At 42.0% G+C, this 11507-nt stretch overlaps 1 protein-coding gene and 1 long non-coding RNA gene across 2 annotated transcripts in view; one reads left to right on the forward strand and one right to left on the reverse strand.

Moving 5' to 3' along the window:
- The window catches only part of grin2ca (glutamate receptor, ionotropic, N-methyl D-aspartate 2Ca), a 59699-nt gene extending 51976 nt beyond the window's left edge, over positions 1-7723 (forward strand). Inside the window, exons 9-13 of the mRNA XM_029438738.1 lie at positions 377-606; positions 2443-2603; positions 2722-2909; positions 4380-4612; positions 5501-7723. Coding sequence (XP_029294598.1) covers positions 377-606; positions 2443-2603; positions 2722-2909; positions 4380-4612; positions 5501-7120 — 2432 coding nt within the window. The 3' untranslated portion in view covers positions 7121-7723. The remainder of the gene's footprint in view (positions 1-376; positions 607-2442; positions 2604-2721; positions 2910-4379; positions 4613-5500) is intronic.
- Positions 7724-9054: 1331 nt separating this feature from the next.
- LOC115012871 (uncharacterized) lies at positions 9055-10946 on the reverse strand. The gene is made up of 3 exons (XR_003832729.1): positions 10604-10946; positions 10426-10487; positions 9055-10055 (listed from the first exon to the last, which is right to left on the reverse strand). It is a non-coding gene; the product is annotated as an uncharacterized LOC115012871 (long non-coding RNA).
- Positions 10947-11507: the final 561 nt, after the last annotated feature.

The raw sequence follows: 11507 nt of genomic DNA on the forward strand, positions 1-11507 counted from the left end.
CAAATTGACTTAGAAAACATAAGATAAACTAAAAGGTTCCAGTCCGCACCTCTTACTTGGTTTGTGTGGGGGACTTGAACCGGCGATCCACCATTTACCAAGCCACAGACTGAGCTCCTCCTAACGTGAAGTTTTAATACCAAAACACCTGGATGGTCACTTTTACACACGCGAGCACAGTTAACATCCTACCTCTCACAAACACTCAAGGTTTTCCCTAAACCTGAAGTTCTATATGGAGGTCACAGGTCAAAAAGAAAGTATATAGGCCATTCTGATCATAGCCATTGTACAGTGCTGAGTGCATTGCCTCCATCATTGTCCACCATGTAGAGACTGATACTGAGTCCTGTTCACTTGGCTTCATCCTCCCTAGATCCCGGAGGTCCCACCTTCACTATTGGGAAGTCCGTGTGGCTGCTGTGGGGAATCGTCTTCAACAACTCGGTCCCCATTGAGAATCCAAAGGGCACCACCAGTAAGATCATGGTCCTGGTCTGGGCTTTCTTCGCTGTCATCTTCCTGGCTTCTTACACAGCCAACCTGGCAGCCTTCATGATCCAGGAGCAATACATCGACACGGTCTCTGGACTGAGTGACAAAAAGGTACAGAGCTCTGTCATTGTCATTGACAGTCCTGTGTGCGTGTTGTCAGGCGTGTTGTTGTGTTTGATCTACAGCTTAGGAAAAACATAAAGTGGTCTATTTTGGGTGTGTAAACAGTGTGAGGTAGGCAAATATCCAAAAGTGTCAATGTCACGGCTGGGACTTTTCCCTTTCCCCGCAAAATATAAAAGGGTTCATGGAGTAAGTGGTGAAATTGAATTACATCCCCGGATTCTTTGGACGGGTTTGTCTTTGAAAAGCCTATGAAATGTAATACACAAGTGGATTTTCTGGGAGTACGGTGATTACAATTTGTGGTATTATCTTTTGCATACTTGTCTGGCCTGAGGCTGTGTTTTATAGTATTGACAAGGAAATCCATGTTAAACCGCCAGCACGAGAAATAGTTTCTCGAATCCTTGCTCGCAGGCAACTGAAGAGATTAAAGAGGCATTTGAGGAAAAGACCAAGCTGTCCACTGCTCATTACGATTCTGGCAAAGTCATTTACAATTCCCGTCTCATCATACATTAACTTTGCTATGCGGAGAGAAGAAACAGAGCCATTTCGACAGCGAGCCCATAGATTATTGAACAGCATTCTGCATAGAGGGAATGCAGGGTTCAACTGCTGTTTGTCCAGCTGTGCAGAACCCTTCAGGTTAAGTAAATGTAAATGAGGAACACGATGAAGCCACAGAGAGTGACCTTGTATGAAAGGAGGGAGTGATGAAGAGAGAGACTGTGTTAAGGCAGATGATTACCTCATCCCTACAGAATAGACACTTCACTTATAAGTCCCTGTGATTGGGAAACATATCCTGCTAACTCTGACATCGCCCAACCTCCTTCAATCCACCATTTGTGTCCGCCACACTGCATCCCTGTCCTATTTAGTGCAATAAGGTGTATGCAGGAAAATGTGTTTCGACACATCTTATGGTCTTGCAAATACTCAGTGTTCCCTCTCAAACGTCAAGGTCAAAGTAGCAGGATGTTGTTGTAGCGTTGCAAAACCTTTTAGAGGGGAGGTTGCAGCACATGTTTGATTGTACAAAGTGACTTTGACACCAGAGATGACAGTTTGCATCCTGTTTCCTACCATCAATCAACATTGCTTTCTGTGTACTATTACCAACCTGAACCACAGACGTGGAAGATCAGGAAGCACTCATATACATATATACAAACATAAACTTGACCTCGAGAGATAGCTCAAGGTTTTATATCAGAATGCAGAAGTGGTTTGGTTCCTTTTCAAGATGTCTTAATGATGATATTGCCCCTTTTCTCATTCACAAACTTCAGCTCAAATTGTCCCTCTGCTAATATACTGAGAACATATTTGCATAAGGTTAATGAAAAAGTGCAATTTTGTCGATTGCATTTCCACCCTGTCTCACTTCCTGTCCTCACAGCTAATTAAATGCATATAGTACTGCCAAAAGCAAAAGTGTTCATTTCTTACTGCAGACAAGGATATTCGGATTTCTTTAGACACAGTGTCTCACTGTTTGGTCTTTGAATTGTAGAGTTAGATGTGTAAATTAGTAGAGCAAGAGGCCAGCAGAATAACTAGCACAAACACACTTGGGAGTTGAGGCAGAATTCACAAAATTGCCACGGTGGTGAGTGTCATTGTATAAATATATTTTAGACCTTTATATCTGGACCTTGCAGCTTGCATGGGGCTTCTAAAGGACAGACAAGTGCACCGTAATAAAGTCACGAAACAGCCATATGGGTGATGGAACAAACTGAATGTGATTATATATTCAATTACATGTGCAATCCATCAAAATCAAAGATCATTGTTGTCATCTACCTCTCTCAACAGTTTCAAAAGCCACAGGAGCAGTACCCTCCGTTCCGCTTTGGTACGGTCCCAAATGGCAGCACAGAGCGCAACATAAGGAGTAACTACCCCGAGATGCACTCCCACATGGTCAAATACAACCAGAAGGGAGTAGAGGATGCCCTTAACAGCCTCAAAACAGGGTAGGTGTCAGCCAAGGCTCGTAAAAATATATATTTATCAAGGAACTGCGAGAGAAAGCGGAGCCAAACGCTTATATAATGGCCATTTGAGAAAAACTTAATTTCTTCACCCTGCTAGGAAACTGGATGCCTTTATCTATGATGCTGCTGTGCTGAATTACATGGCTGGCAAAGATGAGGGCTGCAAGCTGGTGACCATTGGCAGTGGGAAAGTGTTTGCCACCACTGGTTATGGCATCGCCCTGCAGAAGGATTCACGCTGGAAACGACCAATCGACCTGGCCCTGCTCCAGTTCCTGGCTGATGGTAAAATCTGTCTCTCTGTCTCTCTATGTCTACCTATCTATAAATAATAGATACTGAATTCCACAGAATATTGCCAGTAATGCTATAATAACCATATTTCTACTTTGTCCATAAACTTGAATAAATGACTACACAGAGAGAATGATAAAAACAGCCCATAACTACAAGGACACAATAAAACCTTCCATACACATAAAAGAACAAGAAAGCAGCCAGGGGGAAATGGGTAAAAAATATTATTAAAGTAAAACTCATCCAAATGTGACATGCCATAAACACATAAATTGACACACACGTCAATAAAACCAAGTTTCAAGAGGTGATTTAAAATGTGACACTTGCTGCTAAACCGAAGCTCCTTGGGCAAGTTATTTCGAAGCCTCAGGAAAAAGACACTTTGGCAGAAATATGCAATAGATGGAAAGAGGAATAATACAGCACATTGCATAATATGTCAAACTGAGAGGCCATACACAAAATGCTGCAAAATCGGGTGATTTAAACTGAAACCCATTTTATTTTTGGTGACAAAGAGTGAGACACTGACTGGAATACACAAAACAATAAAATAGGGAAAGAATTTAAGCTACTATTTACATGGGTATTAAGTGATTCAATAATTTAGCCGATCATCAGTAGCTCTCTGTCCTGTGTAAGACGGCCATGTTTGTTATTGGCAAAGTAAAAATGATCCAACAGGTTTGATGTCACATGCTACATGTATGTTTCACACCAGAGTCACAGGGAGGTGGATGGTGGCTGGACAACAACATCAGAAACAAGACTGTCTCTGTGTTAAACCAAGACCATGATCTTACCCTAACTTTAGTGTTAGTACCTAAACATGTAAAGACGTTTAATAATACTGTAGACTCTGTGAGTGGGATATTGCATTGCAATATTGGATATTTTGACAACAATTGAAATATGTCATTGAGACACGTTCAGTATCAACATTTTTGCGGCAGATATGTTAATTAACAACGTTTCCTAATTATGCCAGTAAACATAATCTGGATGTCATTACATTTCCTCCGGTTCATAAAGCTGTTTTTTCAGACTCGTTTCTAATCTTTGCTTTTGAACTACTGAATCATTTGACCTCCTTAGTCTCTAAACTCATCACAACTGCACATGTAACTGCAATGAGTTGCAGTATTCATTGTTTTAAGGGGTCACAAGCTGAACAAATGGGAATTATTGCCTTATAGTATTTGTTTAACGTGCATATTTGGAGCAGCTATTATTTACTGCTGTGTATTTAAAATAAACAGTATTACAAGTAAGTGATCAGGATTTGTTTTGGATTCACTTAATCACCAACAGAAAAACTGATCTTTTAGTAGTACTGTTTATTTAAGAGATTATTATCCCATGCAAAGGTTGGAGGGTGTTTCATTACACACTCAAATCCCCAAATAATACCAGTGGCATGCAAATAAGTCTGTATTCTGTGCTCCTCACTCACAGGTGACACACAGAAGCTGCAGACCGTGTGGCTCACAGGTATCTGCCGTAATGAGAAGAAGGAGGTGATGAGCAGTAAGCTGGACATCGACAACATGGCGGGGGTCTTCTACATGCTGCTTGTGGCCATGGGCCTGAGCCTGCTGGTTTTCTCTTGGGAACATCTGCTCTACTGGAAACTACGACATTCAGTCCGCAAATCAAAGCGCCTTGACTTCCTCCTAGCTATTAGTAGAGTAAGTCATTCTTATTATGTTAGAGTAGAGTTATTCTAATATATTATCTTCATACAATATTTAAATATTTGGTCTATGACATTGAAGAGGTTACTGCAGCAACATGGGCAGTACAACTTTGGCATATTTTCCATTAAAACCTGGTGAAGTTGTGAAAGGATTAGGTGTAATTTCACAGCATCCACTGAGTTGTGTTAAAAGTTAATTAAGTCGACGCAAGTAACAAAACACTTCTTGCAACAGAAGTTGCAGAGAATGTAGTAGTAGACCTTGCTACATGGACAAAATGCAGTTGTAACGCCTACTGTCTCTTGTGAGGTATCCTTCAAGACATGAATTTAGAAATATTGGCAATGCAGTAAAACAAATCAGTACACAACCAGAATAGGTCAAGGGCAGCAACAATAAAAACAGATAGTAAAATCTAATTAGTTTAAAGCAATAAAAGGACTTCATGGATACTTGCTGAAATAGTGTGATGGCCGTGATCCCTGAGAAATTGAATTTAGATTGCTCCATTAAAAAACCTTCATCAGTGTTGACAGTAGTCGCTGGTGGGTTTAAGTATTCCAAACAGATACACAATTTGAAAGTAAAATAAAACTGGTGGGATAAAAACAGAGAAACTAATATAAGTACATGATCAGCAAATCACTCATGTATGTCTAAGCTGTTTTTAAAGATCAAGCTGTGGGCAAACTACATTTCAAACACAGAAACAAGAACATAGAATCTCTTTCTGCAATGACAGTTTTTCCATATAATTGTTTACACCAAATTTTTGACATGTAGCAAAACATGATTGAAAAACGTTTGTTAGATTGTTGGTTTATTCTGGTATCTGATGAGGCTTTAAGATCATAATGTCACCTTTATGTGTCTCTGCAGGGCATCTACAGCTGCTTCAGTGGAGTAGAGCATACCGACCACAATGGGAGCATGCAGAGTCCGGACGTCACTACCAACTATACACAAGCCAATATGCTAAAGATGCTGAAGACAGCCAAGGACATGGTGTCCTCTGCCAGAGTGGAGAACTCTTTAGACAATGCCACCAAAACAATAGAGCACTGGAGCAGGCGGGGGGGCGACAATGTGCGGGTTGGCCTGCCACCCAGAGTGACGACCACAGACATGACTCATGGCCGCCTGCCCTACGTCTCCAGCATCACAGACAACCACTCACCCTACCCTCAGAGAGCCCTCACACCCACATTCCCCATTCATTATGGGGACTCCTCCACCCAGCCCCTCCTGGATAAGCCCAGAGTGGTGACCCGACCCACCCCACTTCGCTACACGCTGCCCACCCGCAACAGTCAGCATGTCTTAGAGAGGACTCTGCCCATCTCCAGCCTCAGCAGTCCTCATATCGCCATGCGGGACCCTGTTCCCTCCGGTGCTTCTAACCCCCACCACAGCAGCAGGCTGTATGTGGAGAACCAGGCCCGGCACCCTCCGTCCCCTTTTGTTCCTTACAGGGAGTTCCAGGTGCCCGATATCTACATAGAGCACAAAGGACCACTGAGGAGGAAGTTTAGCTACCCCCCTGACTGTGTGAGCCGGAAGAGGCGGTCCCATAGCTATGTGTTTGATGCTGCAGACCCCAGAGTGAGAGTTGACTATGATGAACCTCGGCCCTGCCTTGCTGAGTTGAGGGCCAATCACCTTCTGAACAACCACGCCCCTGTTGCTGCTGCCACTGCCTGCACTGCAGGACATTACCTAGGCGGCAGCACAAGTTGCAACTCCTGTATGAAGTCTTATCTGGAGCCTGAAATGGATGACGTACCACTCCTGGGGAAGGACAAACTCAACCGCCGCGCCTCATTCCTCAAAGCCACATGGGGCAATGACAGGATCCATCAGGTAGATGAAACAAAGCCCTCCACATCCGCATCCTCCACCCGCGTAGACATGCCTGACCTGTTTCCTCGGGTGGTAGTAGCCAACCCAAAGTCCCACAAGCTATACGGCAGTCTGGGGCACAACCTGTCCTGCTACCCCTTGGCTGCTGAGCCTGCCTACTTGGACCCAGCTCACATGGGCTCATACCCCTACAAACAAAAGCTCAAGTACTCTGAGTCCACCAGGCTGCCCTCTTACAGGGAAGCGATTCTGCAGAATGCCGCTGCCCTGCGCCGCTCCTCATCCACAGTGGTGCACAGACACTACTCTACCTACCTGAACTCGTACACAGACTTACCAGTGTATGTGGGGCCACTGGCCCAGGGACCACCCCAGTTCTACGACAGTTCCAAGGACATGTGCCACTTGTTTCCCTGTCCAAGTCACTGCCCAGACAACGCAGCAATGCTGCCTCGTATGAGTGACAGGCAGGTGGTTTACCACAACAATATGTTTGGGCCCTACGATGGTTCAGGGAAGAGGGAAACCCCAGGCTCTGGGAACAGAGAGCGGAGGCAGGTGTTGGTGGCGCGCAGAGTCAACAGTCCCTATGTGCCAAAGCCCTGGGGCAGGGTATCCAGCCTAGAGTCTGAGGTCTGAGCCCCCTTCCTTACTGAACCTCCACTAGGCTCTCAAATGGAGTCCCTCTAATGAGGGGCATGCCTGGGGGTTCTCCCCTCAGCCTCTGGTTATAGCAAACATTTTACTCTACACCAATAGTGTATTTGAGAGTGTGATGGCTCTCAATTATCAGTGCAATAATATCTTGGGCAGCGACATGTAAAGGAGAAGACACTGACAAGCAAATAACTGCTGGGACTTTGTAAGCCAAACTTAAAATAATAATAAAAGCAAAGGCTATGTTGAAAAGTATTTAATACATAAGAATTTAACCTGTTGATTGTTATTTAAAGGATTTTTAAATGCTGTGATGCTATGTGAAAGATTTCTGGGAGACAATATACTGTAGCCTCTCAATCTAAATACAACTTGAGACATTTATGTTTTCTTATTTTTTTCAGAATCATTTCAGTACCCACCATTTCAATTGAGAGATAAATTATTAAGATAAATTTGTGATCAAACCACTGATATGTTGTCCGTGAATTTTCTAAGTCCACGACCACACAGTTGCTTTCATGTAAATTTGACTGGGATTTTAAAAAGGGAAAACCATATAAAGTATCACATGTATTTCCATTACACTACCCTTAAATAAAGAACAAGGTCATCTCAAGGGCCTTTTGGAACAGTCTGTCATCTCAATCTATATGTTAAACATGCCCTCACATCATACAGTGATTTAATGAATGTGAATCTCTATTGTACACACAATCTATTATTTCAATCTGCCAACTCTCACAGAACAGATGAGAAGGTGAATACGGAAGAAGGTCAAAGTTGATAGAGACCATGGGCACCTTGTCCTTTAACAGAGTGCTTCTATGCATTAAAGGGAACAGCTTTTAGTGAACGGAGATAGATCAATCTGAACCCACCAATTCACTTGACATGCAGCAGATAAGTATTAAATGATTCATATTGAAATCACAAAAACACATGGTTTGAATAGGACAAGATGTTCTTATGATATGAATATTATGTGGTGTTGATCAGCAGCAGATGATCATCAGCACATGGCTTTGGGCTTCAGATTGGCAGTGGAGCAACAGCAGTGTGAACTATAAAATGTTGCATTTATGATGTGATGAACAGTAAAGCAAACTGTCCCACTCAGAGTGAGAAGATGTGAATAATACTGAAAATTATTTTTGTGAATGAGTCTTCGTCTAAGACAATAGTCATGTTTCAATCCCTAAAGGAAGTGTAAAACAACCTTGTACGGCAGATGGATTCTCGCGATATCACAGGATCACGTGAGAATCACTGGATCACATCTCGTCAGGCTTCAAGTACTGCGTTTGTGTCTGAACCAATCAGAGTCCTGGGAGGAGCTACTGGCAGCTACGGGCGTGGTTTAGGTGTGAGTGACGCGACACAGAGAGGCAACTGTTTGTTCAAAACATCGATGGCGTCTCCTAGACAGGTTAGCGTAGATGCTGCTAAAGCATCAGTTATATCAGAACTGGACAGTTTTCCTTCGTTGAAAGAAGAGAAAAGAACTTCTCTTGATGGAAAATATTTTTTCGCTCTTCTCCCGACTGACTTCGGCAAGAGTTTGATTGACAGATGGTTCATCCAATCAGCAGCCAAGTATTTATTTGAAAGTGATTGCCCTTTTCCAAACAGTTAACAATGTCGGCTTCTCAGATGGTTCTGTGTAACAAACCATCTGCCACGTCACGTGAAGTGTAGAACCTCACCTCAACTAAAAGACGGGTTACAGTGAGCAGTGAGATATCAAAACCAATCATCATATTCTTCAACATCAGAATTCGTATTCCAACACTGCACAAATGAAAGCATCACAGTACACGTGCCAAACAGCAAGCAAAAGAAGATTAATAACAACTATTGCACATGTAAAACCGCAGCATTACAGCTCAAATTACCGGCCAGCAGACACCAAACAATCAACCAGAATCAGATCTACAGAGAGCGACAAATTCAACCAGCAGCCATCTTTCTGAGCACCTGACTAAACAGAGCCAAGACATAAACTCACATGTTAGCACAAGCAACAACCTTATTAAAGTGAACCAGTGATGAGCGTCAGCTGAGCGCTAACTTTTGGAAGAACCACATCATACAAAGCTGCATTAGTATGAAAAAATGTATATATTGTCTAAAAATGAGAGAAAATAAGTATATGACAAAGACGACACTTAGTTGGCCCTAGCGATGTAAACAACAGAGTATTACTCTTAGCCTCAGGGTTGGTTACAAAACAACAACAACAACAAATCTGAGGGGAATACAATGCAATGCCCATATTACTCACTACTCAGACATCCTTAATCTTATTTGATGACAGCAAAAATCAACATTATGGAAGCATAATAATACACGTGCCAAACAACAGCCAGAGGTAAATTAGCTCATTCACAAAGACAAATTAATTCAGAATTGATACCACTGAGAATCTGTACATTCATAACAGCAACAACACAAGAGCAACATAAACAGCCAGCCGTGTCAGCAGCCAGCATATTTTACAAGCACATAAATATTGACTAAAAAGAGCCAAGATTGTGTGCCAATTCTATTCTATCTATTAACTGTATACACAGAATGCACTATATACTGTTATTTATAGTATACTGTTTTTGAAGTTTGTGTATAAGTAATCAACATCCTCTACAGTTTTGACAAGAAATTGTAGAATATCTGTGCCATCAATTGTGAAATGCCAAGGTTTCCCAAAGATTTATTGGTTGTTGTTTTTTTTAATGTCTTCCTGGAGCTGTCGAGCTACTATCTGCAATTCAAATATATGTCTCTTTTTTTTTTGCTGCGAACCTCGAGTGTGCACAGATATGAATTCCCAGCAGACCCTTATCTTGCTGAAGTGAATCTGAAATTGCCAGGGTGTCAGCTGAGAGTCCATCCTAGACGGTGCCATCATGATTTCAATCTATAATACAGATAGCAATAAGTAACTCAGTATTATTGAAAAATATTTAAGTTAGCTCAACTCTGTTTTACTTTGTTCAAGCCATATCACCATTATCTTAAAGATTGGTTACAGTGAGCTAAGAGAAAACAACTCAACAACCTGGAGTGCATTTTAATGCAAAACCAATTAGTCCAATCACGTATTACTCAAACATCAATACAGATGCTGCACATAGATTAAAAATCAGAGCAAATATAAACACCCAGTGAAAGCGAAACAAAACATAAAACACAAGCAGCTGGACAGCAAGCAGTGTATGCACACACACTTCCAACATAATCAGAAACTGAACAAAGCTAAGACATAAACTTAGGCAGCACACACTTACCTTTGCTGAAGGAAAACAGTCCCTGACAGTTAACTTTGGGAAGAAAATGCGACTCCAAAAAGCTGTTAATGGAATATAAAGGGACTGTTAAAAGGCAAGCTTCTTTATCAAATGCTATATGAGCCATATGATAAAGTACCAAACAGTGGCTGGAGCATGGAACGTTTTAGAAGATCACCTTGATGCACAAAGGATTTCCATGACAGTGATATCTGAGTTGTGTTAATGAATAGTGCTCCAAACCGCCATTTATTCTAAAAACAGCTCAATTAAATGAGGTTTCTCACCGCCAACTTAGTGCTAACTATCTCGAGAAAATATTAAAAAGATATAATATGCTTTTTATATACGTTATTTTAGCTTGCTTTATTATGAAGCTAACGTGAAGTGACCGGAAGTGAAAACAATCAAGCGAGCAAAGTCACGGCGTTGAGCTCATCTAATTAGTTTAACATATATTACACACGGCCAGTATAATCACATAAACATTTACTGTGATCGGAAATCAAGAAAATACACTTTTACCAACAAAAACTAACTTTTACGGAGTTTTTACGAAACTTTTACGGAGTTTAGCGGTTAACCTACCGCGAGGACAGGTGACGGTAGTAACGTCTCCGACAGGCAACGTAACGCACGTGTTACAGCGGGAAACTAGTAACGGAATGAACTCTGCTTCACATGACGGAGGAGGAGGAGGAAGAGGAAGAAGAGGAGGAGAAGAAGAAGAAGAAGAAGAAGGAGAAGAAGAAGAAGAAGGAGGAGAAGAAGGAGAAGAAGAAAAAGAAGAAGGACAAGAAGCAAGAAGGAGGAGGAGAAGAAGGAGAAGAAGAAGTAGGAGAAGTAGGAGAAGAAGGACAAGAAGGAGGAGAAGGAGGAGAAGAAGAAGGAGAAGAAGAAGGAGAAGAAGGAGGAGGAGAAGAAGAAGGAGAAGAAGAAGGAGAAGAAGAAGAAGGAGAAGAAGAAGGAGAAGAAGAAGAAGAAGTAGGAGAAGAAGGAGAAGAAGAAGGACAAGAAGGAGGAGAAGAAGAAGGACAAGGAGGAGGAGAAGAAGGACAAGAAGGAGGAAGAGGAGGAGGACA

This window comes from Cottoperca gobio, chromosome 8 (genome assembly GCF_900634415.1).
Source record: "Cottoperca gobio chromosome 8, fCotGob3.1, whole genome shotgun sequence".
In the NCBI taxonomy this organism is placed as follows: domain Eukaryota; kingdom Metazoa; phylum Chordata; class Actinopteri; order Perciformes; family Bovichtidae; genus Cottoperca; species Cottoperca gobio.